Source organism: Magallana gigas, chromosome 4 (assembly GCF_963853765.1).
Source record: "Magallana gigas chromosome 4, xbMagGiga1.1, whole genome shotgun sequence".
NCBI classification, from domain to species: Eukaryota; Metazoa; Mollusca; class Bivalvia; order Ostreida; family Ostreidae; genus Magallana; species Magallana gigas.
Genome location: NC_088856.1, coordinates 32,847,186 through 32,869,489, shown reverse-complemented (window position 1 = coordinate 32,869,489; position 22,304 = coordinate 32,847,186). Strand labels below are relative to the sequence as shown.

Genomic DNA, 22,304 nt, shown 5'->3' with positions numbered 1-22,304 from the left:
CCATCTGTCAGTCTATCCATCTGTATGTAAACTTTTCACATTTTTTACTTCTTCTCTAAAGCCACTGGGTCACATTTAACTATAAAGTTGGTACAAAGAATTCTTATGGGAAGGGGATTGTAAATTGTTCAAATGAAGTGTGAATTACCTTTTTAAGAGGGAAATAATCACATTAACTTCTATACAATTTTATTTTGTATAATGTTTAATAAATAGACCTTGTACATTATTCTCTTTTGAGAAGTGGGCAGGCATAGCTATGTAGGCTATACCTGTCCACTTCTCAAAAGAGAATACTTGTACCGGTACATAAGAACTACATGTACGTGGCATCAGGGAGATGTACTGAATATACTCAGATATATGGTACCATCAGGATTTCTTTTCATAGCAGTGACCAGACCTGGGGTAATGGTAATGTGTAATGCATTGTAATCCTCACATTGTAATCCTTACATTTATAAAAAAACAAATGGGATGTAATGCGCAATCCACCCTTTTTCAATTTCAGGTACCAGTAATGCATTACTTCCGTAAAAATGCCATTAATGATTGACCATTACTTTTCATTTACATTTGAATTACATTTTAATTAGCATAATTTTCATATTTTACGAAATAATCTGATACCTTTTCAATGTATATGATCAAAAATTTGAAATTCATTTTTTGAGATAGATTATAAAGAATTTTTTTTATTGGTTGCATGCATATGTATTTATTGCCTTCTATAAGCTTTAAAAGAATTTTTAATAGTAGATCTTTTTAAGAAATTGTGAAATCGATTAACAGAAACTATTTAAAAATTAAAAGAAATATAATGAGTGATATCAGATCAAAAACATTTACTCAATAATTGTAGTTAAATTCCAAAGAGATAGCCCTAAACAAATAATACTTGTTTACTTTACTCAGCTCTGACCAGTCTTTTCAGCATAAAACTCTTAGTATTATCATATGTTTATCACTTTGCAAACTTCACTTTTCTGAAATGTTTCCTAAGGATATAAACTTTTTGGCGAAATGTAAACATTGTCCAGCTTTTATTTCTGGATGATTTAAGAGTCACCTCAATCCTATATCAAGTGTGTTCAGAAATTGTCTCTTTGATTTTTCTCCTTCTTGTAATGTGTAATGTAATTCATTACTTTGGGAAAGTAATTGTAATTTAATATATTAATTACTTTTTAAATGAAAGTTATAGTAATGGTAATTGTAATGGAAAGAATTTCAATATAATTCCAATTCAATCATTTCATTTCAAAGTAATTGACTATATCTTTGTAGAAAGCAGCTCAGTTGCTGATGAGCACCATTACACAACATTAAATTTTAATACATGTATCAACAATCATAAACTGTTAGCAAGAGATCAATTTTGTTCACGGGATTTCAAATACATATAATTTTAGCATTTGGAAAAATTTAATTGTCCCTATTTCATTGCAGTGAATGCATGACTACTGCATGTTTAAATTTCACAGATATATAAATGAAACTGGTAAAAATTAGCAGCTTGTAAAAATGACCATTATACATTAGGTATTTATTCTTTAAAATACCAAGAAAGTATCATTTGTTGGCATTGTAGAGTTTGTTGTTGGTAAGCAGTTTTGAGTTATCAGATTTATTCAACCCAGCGACTGATGAAAACAGCAAAGAGACTTTGAATTTAAAATGAGAGAGAAATTGAATGATACTCGTAAATAGTTATGATGACTATTTTCCATGGGCAAAATGCATGTAATCTATACACTTACTGTAAATGTGGGTTAGATAATATAACAATAGTGTGCTTATTCATCTTTATTTTACATACAAAAATGCACAGAGGTACAACAAATCTGATTTTATGATGTGATTCATATTGTTCACCAGTTGTCCAGTCCAGTCAGTACTGTATGATGTAAGAATATTCCTATGTATGGATGGCCATTACATTCTCTCTGACAGTGTAATGGCTGTCCTATTCAGACAAGTTCCTGTAGCGGTGTGTTTGTCCATCTGTCTGCATGTGTATAGTCTTTCAGTCATTCAGCCTAAGCATGTATTGAAACATGTTTTCAAAAATCTAGTTATTGGTTCGACCATGTGTTATTTGATGGGTATGAGTTCCCATGCTCTCAACGATAGCATTTATATTGAAATCTGAATGAGCAACATGCAAATCCTTTTGGGAGGAAGATTTCTGGCCATGGTGAAAATCAACCACATTTTCAGATCATATGGCGATAAAACCGGAAAATTCAAGTGTTTTAAGTAGGGATAATCCACACATGATACTTTCACTTCATTCAACATTTTATTGTTTAAATGTACTTCCTGGTCTTGCTTAAAATGAAATATACAGTGCTTGATCATTTTTTTAAGGTGACCATTTCTTTATACTTTGAATGGACTTGCGTATCATATTGGTTTGAATTGTTCCCATTTTTCTCGTTTAAATTAATGCGCCCACTAACAGTCATATTAAAGATGAAAATATAATTTATAATGTGTACAAGGTCACTTGCATGTACATGGACTTCCTCATTCAATGTAGATCAGGAAAAAGTAATCGCAAGTTTATAGCTTTGAATGAATACTTGTACGTGTCATCAGATCTGAACCAGCTATAAAAAAACTGAGGACCTTGAAATACGTATTATCAGCAAATGAAATGCCTGGAGAGCTTGGAGTGGTTGTGATGTAGTGTTTTGTGATGTTTGATTGGGTGTAGCACAAATAATGGTTATGTTAGGCTGAGTAAGAGACTAATTAGTTTCATGTGATCTAATTTTCATACCAAAATTTGTCCTGCATCTTTAATATTATTGTAAACCTCTCCAAATTTATGGCACTGAATGTCACCTATTAACTCATTAAGCACAGTTTATAATTAAGAGTGAAATCAATTTTTTTCCAGCCCCTTTCTTCTAATGGGTACATGAAAAATTAAAAATAAGGAGGACTTTTTTCAAAAATTTGATAGGAAGTAGATATGATACCTATAATTATGTATTATCAAAACTTTTGCATAAATTCTCTCATGAATTAAAGTACAAGTGAATACATACAAGGCTTCATGAATTAAAGTACAAGTGAATACATACAAGGCTTCATGAATTAAAGTACAAGTGAATACATGCAAGGCTTCATGAATTAAAGTACAAGTGAATACATGCAAGGCTTCATGAATTAAAGTACCAGTGAATACATGCAAGGCTTCATGAATTAAAGTACCAGTGAATACATGCAAGGCTTCATGAATTAAAGTACCAGTGAATACATGCAGGGCTTCAGGATACCTGAGTCACTCTGGTTACCTTTTGTGCTCTTTGTTTTTTCTGTCTCTCTGTATTTGCTAGTTAACAATCATTCATTAACATTTAGAAATTTTGAACATTTCAAATACTACTCGACCACAAACTATTGTAAGTGGCATCAGTATGTTTCATACGTTTGTTGGGGAACATGAATGTTAACCTATTTATTAACCTATCCCAAGGGGACTTGTGGGTAAAAAATCAAAAAATTAATGTAATTAAATCTTGATAATCTTCTTTTCTTCTTTTTGGCATCTTGCAAACTATAATCTACTTGTAAGGGACAATTCATTGGGCAAATTAGTGGACAAGTTAGGTCTTTCCTCTACCATTTGTTGCTAAGTTGCTTAAGTATTAATGTATTTTTGTTAGAAAAACAGTAAAATTGCAACCAAAAAATACCACATGGATAGAAACAAATCCACAACCTTCAGAGTTGTAGTCGAGCATCCTGAGATTTATAAGAATGGCAGGTTTATCATAAATTGAGTTAATATCATACATTAATTGGTTCAAGAACTAGTAAAACTTGGTTGGGCAATTTCCATCCCCTTACTTTATAACTATATGTATGATGATAATTTTCTTGAAAACATCAGAGATTACCACCCCAAAACCTTACAGATTCTTTATGCTGAAGTAAAAATGCACTGATTGGTGAGTTGGACAAGTGCCTTTGGGATCAGTCCCACCCTTTTCGTCCCTCTTCACTTGGAGATGGTTTTGCCCCATCTTGAATTCACCCAGACAAAGTCATGTTTAAAAGAGAGATAATTTGAGATTTTTGAATTCGTACAGTCTTAAATTCACCCACTGACAACGAGAGCGAAAGGGGGGCAATTAAAAAGAGGGCAAATATTATTTTCCAGAATACAGTAGTTGGTTATGAAAAACAGTTGGAACTCCACCCCTTAACCCTACATGTGTATGGATAATCAGAATGACTGGTTAGACAAATACTGCCAGGGTCATCCCTACCTTCTTCATTTTATGAATGGTCTTAATACTTTAAAATGGTTGTGGTCCCAACTTATGCTCACATCTGTAATAATAATTAGCTCACCTGATTTTGTCAAAATTCTTGAGCTTCACAAGTTTGATGAAGGTTTATATCCCATTTGATTTAGATCTTTTTTAGAACTGCAATGCTCAATATGAGAATGACTATACTGTGACAAAAAGGAATCATTGATAAACAGTATCTAGGGAAAAAATTATTTTTTATAAATACAGGATTTGTTAGTCAACATTGTCCATATTTTTTTTGTATATGACTCTGTAAAGCTGATTTTATGATGTCTATTGTTGCTTAGGTGAGCAATGTAGCCCATGGGCCTCTTGTTGCACTCACTAAAGCCTTGATTTAAATCATGTATCTTGTGCTTATTGTGGAATTTGACCATATCACATTTGTAATAATTAATGAATGATTCTGATAATGTTACATAATTCTTTCTGAAATGAAGTTGTTTCTGAAAATTTAACATACCAGTAGTTTGTCATCTTATTTTCTTACATTGGTTTGTAATATTTTCAGCTATATGTACCTACAAACCAAGAGTGGAGAAAGGCTTAAGTCTAAATGTGGGGGAAACAGTTCACATACTGGAGGAGTATGGGGGCGAAAATGGTGAGTAAAGTACCAATACCAGGGTAGGGGGACTATAGAGTCTGGGAGAGTCAGATCAAATACCTAAGGAGTGTTACTGTGTAGATTCGTACGATGCTTAGGAAATTCTTCTGAAACTGCATAAGTCATGTGCAGTATAATTGGGGTGAGGGAATGTTGGCGTTGAGATACAAGTAATAAGGTTGAGGCGCGCTGTGGGCCGTAAGGTAAAAACGAAGGGTAGGTGTCCCATATTTCCTAAGGTCCACCAATATGCAATTCCAAAGAAATAAAAGGAAGTTGATGCAGGATTTCAAATTTATTGGACGAGACTCGACAATGGCAACATTACAACAATTTAACAGACAGGCATGTTACAAGCAAGTTGGATATGGCCAGTAGTGGCCTCTGGACTCAAAACTCTTGGTGAGTCGTTTGTGCAGGCTGGCCGCGGAATCCCGGACTGCTGATTGACAATTGTACACAACTATAAATAGGAATCTGAACAATGAGTGAAAATTGACAGGTGATGACATAAGTAAGCTGAGTGAAAGATTGACAGATATAAAATTAAAATAATTTAAACAACTTCTTGGCAGTTTTTGAGACATAACACTGTCTGTTTGAAATCACACATAGAGTCTGAAAAGTGTCAATCACTAATTCATATAAGTAACTTTGTACGAAATAAATGTGAGAAAATATTACAAAACAGATGTTGAATTTAAAAAGTAATGTCCAAAATAAAATTATTAATAAACAGTGAATTTTGCACAATGATCGGAGTATGGGGAAGACCATAGAGACTACTGTCATAGAATAGAGAGAAAAAGGATGCGCATTGGAGGAGTGGGAGTGTTTCTGATGAATCATTGGATGAGGATAGTTCTTATTCAATAGGATAATGTGGAAATGTGCGTGATAAATATGTTGTTGTAGTAGAGGACAGCTCATATTATTATAGAAAATTGTAGTGTAATGATAAATGCAATAACATATGGTAAAAGACAGCCCACATGCTGGAGGAGGATAGTGGTTTTATGATGAACAAAATAGTATATTGAAAAGGACCATCCAAATATTGGAGGAGTTTGATGTTGTTATGATGAATACAATGTAAGATTGTAGAGGACAGTGATTATACTAGAGGAGTATGGTGGTGTTTCATGATAAATAAAATAGTATATTGTAGATGGCATCTCATATACTGGAGGTGTATGGAAAACAAAAGCATTTGTAAAGGAAAGGTCATATACTAGAGGAGTATGGGGTGTTATGTATGTTGATATATACAAGTATATTGTAGATGACAGCTCATATACTAGAGAAGTATGGGGTGTTGTGATGATATATACAAGTAAATTGTAGAGGACGGCTCATATACTAGAGGGGTATGGGGTGTTGTAATGTTATATACAAGTATATTGTAGAGGGCAGCTCATATACTAGAGGGGTATGGGGTGTTATGATGTTATATACAAGTATATTGTAGAGGAAAGCTCATATACTAGAGGAGTACGGGGTGTTGTGATGTTATATACAAGTATATTATAGAGGACAGCTCATATACTAAAGGGGTATGGGGTGTTGTGATGATATATACAAGTATATTATAGAGGACAGTTCATATACTAGAGGAGTATGGGGTGTTATGATGATATATACAAGTATATTGTAGAGGACAGCTGATATACTAGAGGAGTAAGGGATGTTGTGATGTTATATACAAGTATATTGTAGAGGAAAGCTCATATACTAGAGGAGTATTGGGTGTTATGATGATATATACAAGTATATTATAGAGGACAGTCCATATACTAGAGGAGTATGGGGTGTTATACAAGCATATTGTAGAGGACAGCTCATATACTAGAGGAGTATGGTGTGTTTTGATGTTATATACAAGAATATTGTAGAGGGCAGCTCATATACTTGAGGGGTATGGGGTGTTATGATGTTATATACATGTATATTGTAGAGGGCAGCTCATATACTTGAGGGGTATGGGGTGTTATGATGTTATATACAAGTATATTGTAGAGGGCAGCTCATATACTAGAGGGGTATGGGGTGTTATGATGTTATATACAAGTATATTGTAGAGGGCAGCTCATATACTAGAGGAGTATGGGGTGTTATGATGTTATATACAAGTATATTGTAGAGGGCAGCTCATATACTAGAGGAGTATGGGGTGTTATGATGTTATATACAAGTATATTGTAGAGGGCAGCTCATATACTAGAGGGGTATGGGGTGTTATGATGATATATATACAAGTATATTGTTGAGGACAGCTCATATACTAGAGGAGTATGGGGTGTTATGATGAATACTATACAATCATTCAATGTTATTTTATGGTCAGTATGATGATTTATCTACTTGAGAAGTACAATATTCACTGAGCCAAAAGCGAACATCAAGGGTAGCTAAATCATCATATTGATCAAAGAAACAGCTATAAATATTTTATTATATGATTCAGTGGTGAATTAATACATGTACATAAATATCATATCATCATCTTTCAGTTTGAAACCATATCAAACAAATTGAGAAGTAAGAACGTGATATTTCATTGAACAACAGGAATTGTGATTACCATTCATAGCATTCTGAAAATGCCGGATATATTTTTAGTCCTATGTAGAACAAATCATAATTTATATTGACCACCTAGGTCATGTGCATGTATGAAAAACGTTTTATTATTTCTGGAGTGTTGGATATCAGTAGAGGACAGTCTATATATTGGAGGAGTATGGGGTCTTTATGATAAATTCAATTATAGAGTATATTGAAGAGGGTAGCTTCCATTCTGAGGGAGTAATATGTCTTTTGAGTAGTTATATAAATTGTAAAGTAGAAGAAAACCTCAACGTGCAGTGCATGTCTTTATTTGTGATTGATTTAAGTATTTTTAACTACTGATTAGATCAAGTTACATTCTTTGAAAAGTTTCTTTGCAGGCAATATCCGTGCCACAGACTCTATATTGAAATTGAGCTACACAAAATACATATCTTCGAGTGACATATTTAATTCAAAGTTTAAAAAAAACCTATTTTTCATTGGTGTATAGAGTGTCCTTAAAGCTTTATGTTTTGTAGGGTGGTATTATGGAGAATCAATGAGCAGAAAAACAGGATGGGTATGTACCTGTACTTGTCTTATACAACTAGACTGTGGATTTAATATTTATCACACATGTATTCCACTTCATAATCAGAAATTCTGTTGAATTCGTTTATGAAAATATTTTCAGGGAATATTTCCAAAGAGTTTCATTCACATCAAGGATTGCATTACTGAGGGAAAGGGGTATGTAGTGCAGTTTCAATGAGAATAAATCATAATGGCTTTCTTAACATTTTAAGGAAACAATAAAAAAAAAAGTGGTAAAAGGTAAGAAATCTTCTTCCTTAGATGATTAAAATGTTTGACAGATACAATTCTGATAATTAGATAATAATAGAGACTGATTTGGATAATGCACTTGGCCCAATTAAATTTGTAGGTATATGCTTAGTATGGTAGTGTTAGAAGATTCATGTAATCATCACAAAAATGCATGCAGGCCTACTAAAATTGATTTTCATTTATTCACTATTATGGGGTTTTTTGGTAATTACAGACAATACCAAACAGTCATTCCAAAAGAAGACCACATGGTCAGAGAACTGACCTTTGGCCTACGTGAATGGTTCCAAACCTGGAAGACCAAGTACCTCTGTCAAGTAGGAATTCCAGATTGATCTTGTATTTTTGTTGTTGTTGTTGATGTTATTTTTTATGTAGTTATATGGAAGTTGTAAAAAAAAAGTGGCTGTATAATTTTACATGTCAAAAAAATATAATGAAAATGTTGAAATAAAAGTTCTAAAATTTAAAGTTATAGAATGGTTAATAAAATGGAATCATCAGAATTAATATTGGCTCAATAACAGATTTTATAACAAATAAAGAGACAGTCTTTTATTATTTTTGATGCTATTGATTAATAAACTTACTTTCCTATTTATTTGTTTTAATAAATGTAAATTGATAACCCTCAAAAGCTCACCCCAAACAAATTCAGTAAATACAGAGTCTTATTTTTCTATGTGCTTTAAAGGAAAAGGAAAGATTAAATGAGATAACTGTCTATTTTTCCAGGGATGGAGCCAGATGCTGGACGATGTGGCCGTAGTGATGGCAGATCTGACTGTACTTCGAGGCCGACTCCTAAAGGACACTCTGTCAGCGGAACAAGCTACCAGTCTACGAGAAGAAATTGCCACGCTTGTAGACTGGGGAAACGGGTGAGGCTTACAGGGAGTGTGGGGGGGGGGGGGGGGGGGGGGAGATGACAAGGGCAGGGAAAGGCAGGAAGAGTTTGTGAATTGAAATGAAATTCTTGCTTTCTGCTTTATGTTCCTTTTTCACATAAAAGTAAGATTGTCAGTGCCATTTCTATATTTTTCAGTAAGAATTTTCTGATATATTACCACATTCAACTGTTGCATTCTGAAATAATTGTATCACATTTGAAAATTAGGCAAGGTGTATACTGTAGTTCAAACAGTAGTAGAGACCTTTTCTAATTTAATATGCCCTTATAAAACTACTAAAATTTTAGCCTTTTGAAGCTTTGGTTTTGAAGGTGTACAGGGCTAAAGCAGAAAATGGAAGCTTCCTAATATAATGAAAAATGATAATACTTGATAAACAGTAATCATTTTTTGTATGATATATAAATATGTTTTAACAGGCAGTTAGGAATGGATTTTATTCCAAGAAAAAATGGCCAGGAGCTTAATCCTGATGAGTGCAGTGTCATAGAACTGCACAGGGTGCACAGTCAAGGAGTGGAGAAACTCCGCAGCACTAAGTCTGTAAGTATAATATGTGTGTAGTACTATACAGAATAGAACTGCACAGGGTGCACAGTCAAGGAATAGAGAAACTCCACACCAAGTCTAAGTATAATATGTGTATATTACTATATAGAACTGCACAAGTGCAATGTCAAGGAATAGAGCAACTGCACACTAAGTCTGTAAGTATAATATGTGTATAGTGCTATGTAGAACTGCACAGGGTGCACAGTCAAGGAGTGGAGAAACTCGGCACTAAGTCTGTAAGTATCTGATGAGTGTAGTACTATATAAATCTCAAGGAGTGGAGAAATGATGAGTGTAGTTCTATATAGCATAAATAGGATGCACAGTCAAGGAATGGAGCAATCTATTTTTGGTCTGTAGCACATATATGGATAAATCAGAATTGTAAATAGAAATTTCTTAAATTTGTCTTTCCATTTTAAACAAATTGAAATCTGTTTTGAATTTTTACATATCGTTAAAACTGTTTTGAGGTATAGTCCCTTTGATGATGTATTAATTTTTTTAAAGAATCATCATGAGAAATTTTGATTTTGATGATGATTTACAATACCAGTTTTCATTTATGTACAAATGTAAATTAGTAGGAGAAAAATAATCATTCATTATATACCAGTACTTGTGTTATATATTGAAGTTCCTCATGATTTGTCCAAGCCATGTCCTAGAAAGTCAATTTGGTCCCCGAGGTGGAATTTCACCACCCATCAATTAATTTTTGTAACATTGAATGCCTATTTTTCTGTGTTGTTTTAGACAAAGCGAACACGATTACCCACAGAGTCCTGCCGCACAGAGGAAGGGAATATATTTAATCTTCTCGTGTGTTATCGCAGCAATCAGTGTAATATAGCCGATGACTCTATCGTATATCTCTCCATATACAGTGCCAAAGAAGACAAATTTATCAGGTGACTCATTCACATTGTAGTCCTTTCACATATAACAACAAAGATTCCTTTTGAGTGATAATTGGTCAGAAATGCACAGAATAATAATTTAGGGATAATCCTAGCTGACTTATTAAGTGAGAATTAGGTTTTATTTTTTTTCTCAGTGGTAATTCTTGCTTCACAACTGCTGAAGGTGACTTGTTTATACATGATATGAAGACTGTTTTATAACAAATGCTTTGCTGTTGTAGTGAACAGTATGAAATCCGACTGAACAAGAATGGATTTCCTGTGGATGTGGAGAGATCAGATATCTTGAATTCTCTTTTTACTGTAAGACCTATTTTTGTATTCATTATTCATTATACTGGTAGTTGGGTCCAGAAGGCTATGCAAATTATGTTAGTTTTTTACTACTGTGAACGTGTTTTCATTGATTGACACATGCATATTTTTATGCACAGTTAATCTGTGTACCAGTGTTTTTACTGAAATTTGTGTTGATTGTATGATATTGATATATTACAGTATGAATTCTTAAAGAACAAACATAATTCTTATTCCAGGATCTTTCACCAGAGGATGTGAACAAAAATTTATTCCTTGTTGTTCGTATATACAGATATGGTATGTTTAAAAAGTTAGGAACATTAAATGATAGAGATAAGTCTGTATAGTGTGAAATAGAACAGTAATCATCGATGTAATGGTATAACAGTTACATGTATTGGTTTACATTGGTTTATCTCATTCTTTTTTGTCCTTTGTTTAGGTCGAATGTTACATGATCACAAGGAACACAAGAAGCCCCTTACATCACCATACAGACGGCCCTGGGGGGTTGGAGGTAGGATGGTTTTGGGCCCAACTTTCGGGGCTGTATATTGAAAAGTCTGTCTGCTAGGGTTGTTGGTCTGCCTGTCATCGTGTCCACAGCATATTTTGTTGGTCTGCCTATCATCATTTCTGCAGCATATTTTGTTGGTCTGCCTATCATCATTTCTGCAGCATATTTTGTTGGTCTGCCTGTCATCGTGTCCACAGCATATTTTGTTGGTCTGCCTATCATCGTTTCTGCAGCATATTTTGTTGGTCTGCCTGTCATCGTGTCCACAGCATATTTTGTTGGTCTGCCTAATATCATCATTTCTGCAGAATATTTTGTTGGTATGCCTATCATCATTTCTGAAGCATATTTTGTTGGTCTGCCTGTCATCATGTCTGCAGCATATTTTGTTGGTATGCCTATATCATCATGTCCGCAGCATATTTTTCTCTCCCTTGGCCCTATCTGGCTCATACTTAAACACAAAATTAAACCAAGTTTCAAGGTCATAGCTAATCTCTAGTGAATATGATCTCCTCCTATGACGCAATCTGCTATATTTTTTAATTACTCTTTGTGTGGTTGTATAATGAAGGATGACCTTGACCTTGGGCTGTTGTTTCTATAAGAGAAGTGAAAGACTAATTAAAGCTTAGTTCCATCCTTATGTCTTTTATGAAACCTGTGCCATTTCAGATGGTCAGAATCTCAAAAATGTGAAGTCTTTGCTGCTATCATGATAACTGTCAATTTTCACCCTATTACACTTATGTTGTAGATGTATTATGTAAACTCGAAACAGATGCATGTACAAAACTACTAACTACAAACAAATGCAAGCAACAGAAACAAATTGTTAATAGACATACTGAATTTTCTCAATTCTTTTCAGTGTTAAGTGTTCGAGAAATTCAGGAACAAATGGACATTGTAGATGATTTATATGAGTGTAACTTAAAGGTTGTGAGGTGAGTGGAGATGGTAATATTAGGTGATCCTTTTTATATACAAAATATTAAAGCTCATTGAAAAAAGTTCAATTCATCTAACAGCAGTGACAGTGAAATATGATCATGGTTTTTTGTGACTTAATTGATTACACAATACATTGTTTGTATTACAGCTGTACTGATGACAGCATATTCTCAGAATTCCATGAATCCTTGATCAAACGTTATAGTATATCCTCATCTGCCAGTTCCAGCCAACTCAAAGCTTCTGCATCAAATCCAGAACGGGCAAGTCTTGGTATGAATCTGAATGAAGAATTATTGTTAATTTCAGATATTTTTGAAGCTAATATTAAATCTAGTGAGTTGTTTTATTTTTTATGTGCACCTACAAGTGTTTTCCTTGCCTTTGCATAAAGAATTTTTTTTTTCTGTTTACAGGTCTACATCTGGCTGTGAAAATCATCACAGGTGACCTGAAAAAATGTCAGACTGAACATCCCATGCTATTTACCAAAGGATTGGCTGTGATACAAAAAATGGACTTCTCTGATGTTATTAACCCTGGTAATACTGGTTGTCTGCTTTGGAGTTATATTGATTATCATTTAATGATCATCAGGGCTCTTCTTTAAAATGCATTATGATATTTGCTGTATTGGTCTGTGGGGAGCATTGGTCATCATTTCATCCACATGTAAATGTGTGATAATCCATACCTAAGAATCCATTCATTTTTCATGTCTGCATGGTTCAACAGTAATGTACTGGGTAGTCATCTGTCAGTTATTCCCATATATGTGTAGCATATGATATTCAGGAGACAGGTATAGCTTTACTTCAAACATCTGATTGTTCATGTTTGAATGCTATTTAGAAATTCCCGTTCCTATCATGTTAATCTTAAAAGTGAGATAAATAGATGCTTGCTGTAGAAAATGCTTAATGGAGACCCCATCCTGCCTGTGATTAAAACCCATTGCTTAAGTGTGTGTTACCTTCTACAGTTTTTGTCTTTGGGATACATTTACTAGGTATTCCTCATTAGATTTGATTATGGGACATTATGTTGAATGTTTTATAATTCTCTATCAGATTCGGTGCCAAGACTCAAGCTATGTATAAATATCTATACTATAGATTCTTTATTTTATGTGAGAACTTTATTCTGCATTGCAAAAAACACAATATGCAGAAATAATATCCAGTATTGTTTGCTATTAGAAAGTTTGTAAATTGCAAAAATTTGTTAATCTTGATGCAAATAAAAAGGTTACATATGTACCCCATTATAGCAAAGTTTATGATATGCAAAAAAAATGGATATACAGTACTTTAACGATTTACCTGCTACCATGATATGTTCAACATTGTAAAGCATCTTAAGTTTTATGCTCTGTTGTGGACTGCTAAATAGTGCATGCCTTGTGGGTTAAACTACTCCAAACCCAAAGAAATCTTAAACTAATCAAGTACATGTGTTTTGAACATTTGATGTGCAGGGGAAGTCCGTAATGATGTGTACTTGGAACTGCGTGAGGGGGATTTTGATAGAGATGGTAAAAAAGCTCAGAAAAATGTGGAAGTAAAAGTGACAGTGTTAGACAAGGAAGGACGCCACATTCCAGTACGGCAAGCTTCGATTTAATATACTCAGAAAATGATGGCCATAGTTTACAGAGAGAGGCTTAGTTTGTAAAGTGTGGTCAAAATAGTTCATTTCGTATTAAGTCGTCAGTGCAATTAAGAATTAATCTAGATAACCCCATTTACTTCTTTGATACTTGCCAACATGATGTTAAAAAAAAAAAAATCATTACAAGTTGAGCATAAAAAAAAATTTAAAATGTATAAGGAAACCCATGTTAAGAGCAGCGAAATATTTTGGTAAAGAATTTTCTTCACAAAGTCCATTAAGCAAAAAGCCTTACTTTTGTTTCTTTCATTGAAAAGTTTCACATGTAATTTATATTAGCTTATGTCATTAAAAAGTTCTTTTTATCATATTAAAAACTTGATACCTCATATTCATTTTTTTCAATAACTTTGATGTGTTTGTACAGGTGTATTATTGTTTCAGAAATGTATAAATTATGGTTATGCGGAAGATTTACAAGACACATTCCGATCCAGCGTACTATATCATAACAATGGACCAAAATGGGGGGAAATTGTCAGGGTATGTAACTGTCCATCACTGAACTACCATACACAAGAAGCATTATCTACACAGAAGTCTCATTTATTGAATCTCCCTTCTTGCATTTAACGATGTCTTACAATACATTTAGATCTCCATACCAATGGAAAAGTTTCCAGGATCAAGTGTACTGTTTGAAATCTCCCATTGCTCAAGTAAGTTTACATTCACATGTAGTGATTATGTTGAAATACTGAACTGTGTTCAATAGGTACACACAGTGATGTTGTTTATATGCATTATCTTATTCATTCTAGCTAAAGCGAGTAAGGCAGAGAAAAAACTGTGTGGATTTGCTTTCATGAGATTGACAGACGATGAAGACATTGTTATAAAAGATGCATTTCACAATCTTTGTATATATAAGGTAAGCATATTACACTGAGAAGCAGTGGGTATTACCCCTCGTAATTTTAGCTGTAGAAAATATTTGACGTCTCACCTGTGTTGCAGTGTGAGGATCCAAGTAAAATCAAGTATGAGAAGTACAAAACCATGCCATTTCTGGTGGATGACTGGGGGATGCCTCGCCAATCAGTGTTCATATCAAAATCTCTGCCGTACGTCCGCAGTCCGAAGGAGACCATGCAAGTCTCCACCAAACTGACATCAACCAAGTTCACACAGACATGTAAGTCAGGGCAATGAAAAAAGTTTGAATTCACTCACCTTAGTATTACCAGTACATCTTAGTGTTTCCATTTATCACATGATTACGGTGAATGTTGCTTATGTAAGGCATTCTTTTAATTGCACTATGAGTGTGATGTAATGAATTTTCCACACTACTGATGAAATGATAAAAGTATTACCTTGTGTCTCAAAGCTACTAAAAGTGGATATTTAAAAATCAAAAATGAATGGAGTAAAAACAAGATACTGTACAAAGAATCTTCCATGATTTGGGATTGGATACTAGGATTAGAATTTTCAAACTTGTGCTTTTGTCAAAAATTCTGAAATTTGGTGTTTGCAATTTTATATTCTTGCGATTTGATGTAAAACAGTTGAATCACTGAAATAAATACCTGCATTAAGAAAGGAACCTACATTATTCTGTTCTTGAATTGTAGGCAAGATTTTTCATTTGGAATGATTTTTGGTGACAGGGCTGTTGTTAAAAATGTGTAATCATTTTGTTTTAGCTGAACTCCTTGGAATTTTGAAATGGAAAGACTGCATGTCCGACCTGGATAAAAATCTGGATAAACTAATGAAACTCCAGGGAGGAGAGATAATGAAGGTATGGGGGGATGTCAGTAAAAAGTGTCTGTTCGCGCTGTACAGTCATCAGGGTGTATTGTTTCTGACTTTGTTTGATCACAGATTGTCATCCTGTTCTTGTGTTTTGTCAGTTTCTGTCCGACATTCTTGATGCTTTGTTTGAGATGCTACAAGCTGGCAACCAAACCCCATATTATACCAAAGTGTTCCATGCTTTAGTAAGTTCTAGTTTGCTTTTATTAGATGATTCATGTTTTTCCATTATTATATCTTAGAGCAGTGTATCTTTTTGTGTGTTAATGTTGTGTTTCTTTGTCAGACTTTTATTTTGAATCTGCTGCTAGACAGTCGCTTTGAGAACTTTGTCCCTGTCCTAGACAGTTACCTCAAAGAGACGTTCACCTCCCCCCTAGTCCATACGTAAGTCTACAGTTACCACCAAGACCAAAAAGAGTTGGCGAGTTTTAAATCACTCATGGAATCAAGTGGATTCAGTTTCAGTGTCTCCTGTGTTTTCTGATTTCAGCCATCTGATGTCCTTGTTCTCCTCTGGCATTGAGAGAGCTGTCAACGGGGAGTCATTTCCTGTGGCCATGTCACTCAAGGTATTACAAACTTTACTAATGAAATTCACAGAACTTATTGCTGTGGTTAGACCACTGTATTTGCCATGTTTTTAAAAGTTATACCATAGATTGGTGTTTTGTCTAATATAGGTGCTCGCTCCACTGGTGAGGTTTATCGTTCGCTCTCGAGAACTAGAGACTCTTAAGTAAGTGATTCATTTATATATGAGTACTTATATCTGTAGAAAACCGTATCAGGAAATATTCAACAAAATCGTGAGAAAAAGCAGTCTTCAAACTAACTTTTGATCTCATAGTTGACAAATTAAGTACAGCCATTCAGCATTTTCAGGGTAAAATGCTCATGATAATTGGGACACTGGTATTTACCAGGTATATTGAAATGACTGGTGCTGGTATTCTTTTAAGTATACTGAGAGATCTAAACATTATAAAATTTTATTGAATGTTTGGCTTTAGACATTGGCTACAAACAGTAATATTGATGCATTGAATGCCATGATATACATGAAACTGATAATATCTTACAAAATGTTATTCAAACTATACTGTAAATGTATTTAATTTGTTTCCTACCCCGACAATTTTTCAATTTATGGGTGCTTGGATGTGGCATAATCATATAAATATTTACTACATTTTAAAGACGTTTGTTGCAAATATCCTTAATGAAAACTGTGTACAATTTCGATGCTAAATATTGGTAAATGTGCATGGTGGGTTTTTCTTCTGTAGCCCAATGTGTGTCAATCCTCAGTCAGACCAAGAATTCAGCATTCTGATTGCCAAGCTGTTTGACAGCTTTGGGCTTCTTCTGTCTAGCAAGGATCAGAAACTTAAGATCTCACAGGTTAGTACTTGACAGACATTACATAGAGCACTCGTATGAGTGTGTGGTCAGTGAATGTTCTTAAGCTGGCAGTTACAGTGGACTAATCAGCACTGTGTGTATTACCTAGATGGCCCTGTTGTCCAACCTCCAGAAGTCCTTTGAGACTTTTGTAGTGGTCATGACCAAAAGAGAGCTTGCTGAATATGTCAAGGCGGTAATTTCCAAACTGCCCTCTCCACGAGAGATCTCAGAAGATGTGGCCAGGAACAAGATGGAATTTATCCGTGAAATTGTCAACTCTGAGCTCTTCATTGATGATGGTAAAGTTATATGTTTAACAAGGCAGAGTCTATACTTATTCTAACACAAGACTCTAATTAAGATTTTTACATGAATTTTTACTACTGTGATGGACATTTAACGTCTTAATTTATCTTGATCTTGGGGTCTTCTCAAACATAAATTTTACTATTGGACCCTTTTGGAATTATTAGAAACAAAATTTTTGCATTTTTCCATAGATTTTGATTTTTTTCTTCGTAGGATTTGTTTTTCTTTTGTATGAAAGTGTTAATTTAAGTGGGGAAAATCTATACTTGTCACGCAGTAATCTTTAAACCATGTAAATTACCTTACCCCCCATGTTTATGGTAAAGAAATCAAAACATTAGTGTGGTAAATCACATCTAATTATTTAATTCGAGAGTATTTAATACTCATTGTTTGACTATAGAAAGCGCGTACTTAACCACCAGCGTAAATAACCACTTTTTCAGGTATCTTATATTTAGTGTGTCTATAATTACAGAATCTCGCAGTGTTTTGCTGCCTTTGTGTGTATCTCAGGTTCGAAATTGCTTGCTACAAAAGACTTTTCTGCAACTTGTGACTAATACGCTAGGAGACCTACTGGATAAACTATTCAAACTCAAACAGGTACTGAGCACATTTTAATATTTTCTATTATGAAATTACATGTAATCAATATGATCTGCACTCATGAGTATTTGTTACATGTCTCAAACCAACCAACATATTTGGCAGGAAAAAGACATGGCAGATGACATAGAGATGTTTGTCAAGATGATGTTTCAAGTAATGGTGGATACCACTTTGAGCCTGAGCGAGAAGGTCGTTTCTCATCCCTCGTACATTTCGGTAAGAAGATGTTGATGGCTTGCCTTTCCTTTCTGTGTGGCTTTGTAGTAGATTTGATGCTATAGAATTTAACTGCTTTCTAAGCTGTGCTTCCAAAATTGTTATTTTTCTGTCCCGTCTGATACATGTCTTAGTATCGTCAATTACTTGACCGGTAAACTTGATAGAAACTATGGCTGAGGACAGTCTGACTGAAGATTGCAGAACTTGGCATTAATAGATTAAGTCAGATGGAGCAGAATCAAATTGGGAGCACAGTGTTTGATGTTATGATATATGCACTAAGTATTGCACTGTATATATACTCCATATATGCTTAAACAAATTCCTATGTCCATTTAGATTTCAGTATACATGTATTTTTTTTAAAATTAGTTTATGTGTTAACGAATATGTCTCTAAAAATTCTGGAACATGTGTGTCATAAAGAAACATAGGATATTTTTTTCTGGGTAATTAATAACTTAATTAAAGTAAAGTTTCTCAGGAAATGATGAATCTAATTCCTGTAATTGTTAGGCATAGTCATGAGCATAGCCCTTCTGTTATCTTCACATTTGTATGATCTGTAATTCACCTCTTTTTGTTACACATTGTTTGCTACACATTTTCATTTTTCAGCTTTGTATATTCATCACAAGACATGCAGTGTGTGTGTGTGTGTGCTTTGTACATAATCTACTCAATATACTTATACATTGTTGCAGTCCTCACTTTCATCACAACACGAATCAAATGATTTTGATTGTGAGGAAGAAGAAGTTCAGAAAAAAGGAAGCAAGCGGCAGGTTGACCGTGATCGTCGCCGAACTTTGACAGGAATTAACTTCTTTAAAGGGCGTCCTCCCTCAATGTCTATGCAGCCATCTGTTCCAAATCTGAAAACAGTCGATAGTACTCCTGTCAAAATTGTAGGCACTTAAATTTTTCTTGCTCTAGGCATGCTTTATTTATTGTTATAAAAATATCTGCCATACGAAATTATTTTTGTAAGAAACGATAATTCTTATTTTTAACCTTTTGTTGGAAAAAAAAAGTGCGTGAGAATTTAGAGGAAAAATGTTAAAAACTTGCTGCATACATGTTAACTTTATGGTTAATACAAAGAGTTTCAATAGATTTACAATATTCTCGCTTAAGGCCAATATAAAACATCTTCGAGTTTCTCAGGCATATATTTTGTTTTTATTGCAAGATTTGAAAAAGGGGAATTAATCATGGCTTGATTTTTTTCACAGGGATTAAATTTTGGCACATTTTGGCAATATATAAAGATTTGCCTAATTTAAAATTACGAATTTTATGTACTTTTATATATGATATTTTTGTATACATATATTTTGCTTCTGGAAATTTTTAAAGACTTAACGTATATACATGTAGGGTTAGGCACTTATTAGGTTCAAGGCTCAAATGAACTTTTCTCATCAAATTTTGTCTGATGTCTGTCTGCCTTTCAGTAATTTTTACATTTTGGTTTTCAATAACCACTATACCAGACATGCTTTTATTTGCAACAAAGCCTTTTTATGTAGGGTAGACTCCTTTAAAACCACAGCACAGAATTTTGTGAAACTTTGCAGGCATTCAGGACACATTATGTAAATGTGCATATTACCAGGAAATTCAGATTTCGTTTTTTCCCTTGAAATTTCATCCCTTTTCAACTTAGAATTTTGGCCATATATTGAGTAGTGATGAACTGTTTGACAGCAATACTCCTTTTAAGCACTTCACAGAATGTTTTGAAACTTTGTAGGTATTTAGGACACAATTTTTTGATATCCATACTACCAGGAAATATACCAAGGAAATTTTTCTGGGAATTTGGCACTTTTGAACTTGATTTGGAGTAATGCCCCTATATAAAATTATTTAAGAATTGATTGTATACCCTGCCATTCATTATGTGAGACATTGTCATGTAATGTGGAAGCATATCTAGGGTGTGTGATCTTGCTCATTTTTTTCATATCGCAAAAAATAAGTAACCTTAAAGCATAATGGGATTAATTAATTCATCATAACTTGACACAATGTGACAGTGCCTGAGAAACTAACAAGTTTTTTTTTTTTGGCCTATCTAGTTAAATACCCCCCCCCCCCCCCCCTCCAAAAAAAAATTAAACAAACAAATCTATAACTGTTACAATAAGTAAAAGCTTCTTCTTTCACAATGTTTTCATTAGCCCATGCTGATATCATTTGTTATACACATTAACCATAAAGTCTTGTGTTTAGTACACACTGATTATTTCATAAATGGGGGTGCATACATTATAAGAAGACTGGAAGAACAGAGTTTGTTTCTTGATATTGAAAGGCGATTGGAACGTGGTTTGTTAAGGCCATTTTGGAAGATGGGTGGGGAAGACACAGAAACAGGATTTTTGAAGGGGTTTTCAACTTACTTTGTGCTTTGGGTATTTACCAGTGCCTAATAAACACAGGACTTTATGGTAGTTGCAGCTTTTTGTCATTTTAATTAAAAAAAAAAACTAGAAAATGTAATGTTGATTCATTGCAAGCTGGATATTGGAGAACTATACAAGAAAAGAGTGCCTGCCTTCTCCATGGAAGACCTAGGGCTCAGTGTAAATATCACAGCCATCATCTGTAACAACTAACACTGTAGTCTGTACAGCATGCAAGCTTCAGGAGACCCATTCTTATTGTTTGTGGAGAAACTCTATTAACCACACTTTTATACAAATCTTACTACTTGTATTTTAGAATATTAAAACAATGATTAGGCCAACTTTTAAAGAGTCAGTAGATGCCTTCTAAAGTTTAAAATCTTTCGACCTCTCAATAAAATTTATGTTTCTGGCAAACTATTTAAATGCATGGAAGTAATATCTGTGTAAAATCATGAAAATCACATCTCGCAAATTTTAAGATCTCGCTTTTATTTTTCGTACATATGTTGACAACATGAAACTATGTTAAAAATTTGGGATTTGCGTTTTTACATTCTCATAATATGATGGAAAACAGCTGAATCGCGGAATTAGGTACTTGTGTTAAATAAGGCATTTACAGTATTTGATTTGTTTAAGCCGAACTTGGCACAACCATAGTACCTAAGATAAATCATACCTGGTCCAATAAAAGTTCAAAGAAAGAATCAATCCACCTTCCTAAGCGAGATAAATCAGATTAAAATTTGTTCAAATTTAATAATAATTCCTAGTGGTCAGAAACAACACAAACTAAGTAGAAATACTTAGTGGCGTAAGTGTCAGACCTTATTTCCCAAATGTACTCTTTGCTTAAACTTTGGTAAACCAGTAATAATGCAGTGTAAACTGGCAGTTTTGTCTGGTCAGGCAGACTGCTTGTTTCAGAGTATACCTCTAAAAATCATCTGTGTGTCATATACCGTCAAATTTTATCTTTCAAATTTATCTTCAGTACATTAACCATATATATATTTATATATTGACTGGAATGAACTGATACTCTCTATTAATTGAAAACTTCATTAATCATTTTGAAAGTATATATAGGTGCACAATGACTTATATATGATGATCATCAAAACTGTCTTAACTTAGTAAATATGTACTGATATACCCTGTTTAACAATAGTCAATATTGATATATGCATTTTTTCAAAAAGACCTCATGTCAGTGAGAAATAATGCTCATTTGGGACCGCCCAGTGAAATTCCTTCAAAGTGCATATATATACCGGTAATCAAAATATGTATAACTGTAACTGTACTTTATTTTTTTTACAACGATTGATAAGCAAGTTCTACAACTTATATTAATATCTCTTATTGGCACGGATGTAAGCGCGAGGGGTCATTGGTGTGGGAAGAAGCCGGA

General features: G+C 33.8%; 1 protein-coding gene across 4 annotated transcripts in view; it reads left to right on the top strand.

Annotated features, from left to right (window-relative positions):
• Positions 1–22,304, top strand: part of LOC105331620 (dedicator of cytokinesis protein 3) — a 50,814-nt gene that overhangs the window by 5,117 nt on the left and 23,393 nt on the right. For 3 of the 4 annotated variants that reach the window (XM_066082152.1, XM_066082151.1, XM_066082154.1), the window contains exons 2-30: positions 4,843–4,935; positions 8,028–8,068; positions 8,183–8,238; positions 8,552–8,654; positions 9,073–9,218; positions 9,668–9,791; positions 10,557–10,711; positions 10,945–11,026; positions 11,260–11,320; positions 11,466–11,540; positions 12,412–12,487; positions 12,643–12,767; positions 12,911–13,036; positions 13,972–14,096; positions 14,550–14,648; positions 14,761–14,824; positions 14,927–15,036; positions 15,123–15,300; positions 15,815–15,912; positions 16,025–16,111; positions 16,213–16,313; positions 16,420–16,498; positions 16,610–16,665; positions 17,216–17,330; positions 17,440–17,632; positions 18,121–18,248; positions 18,357–18,470; positions 19,178–19,381; positions 20,999–21,064. In XM_066082152.1, coding sequence (XP_065938224.1) covers positions 4,843–4,935; positions 8,028–8,068; positions 8,183–8,238; positions 8,552–8,654; positions 9,073–9,218; positions 9,668–9,791; positions 10,557–10,711; positions 10,945–11,026; positions 11,260–11,320; positions 11,466–11,540; positions 12,412–12,487; positions 12,643–12,767; positions 12,911–13,036; positions 13,972–14,096; positions 14,550–14,648; positions 14,761–14,824; positions 14,927–15,036; positions 15,123–15,300; positions 15,815–15,912; positions 16,025–16,111; positions 16,213–16,313; positions 16,420–16,498; positions 16,610–16,665; positions 17,216–17,330; positions 17,440–17,632; positions 18,121–18,248; positions 18,357–18,470; positions 19,178–19,381; positions 20,999–21,064 — 3,080 coding nt within the window. The remainder of the gene's footprint in view (positions 1–4,842; positions 4,936–8,027; positions 8,069–8,182; positions 8,239–8,551; positions 8,655–9,072; positions 9,219–9,667; positions 9,792–10,556; positions 10,712–10,944; positions 11,027–11,259; positions 11,321–11,465; positions 11,541–12,411; positions 12,488–12,642; positions 12,768–12,910; positions 13,037–13,971; positions 14,097–14,549; positions 14,649–14,760; positions 14,825–14,926; positions 15,037–15,122; positions 15,301–15,814; positions 15,913–16,024; positions 16,112–16,212; positions 16,314–16,419; positions 16,499–16,609; positions 16,666–17,215; positions 17,331–17,439; positions 17,633–18,120; positions 18,249–18,356; positions 18,471–19,177; positions 19,382–20,998; positions 21,065–22,304) is intronic. The other variant, XM_066082153.1, reaches the window with a different exon arrangement.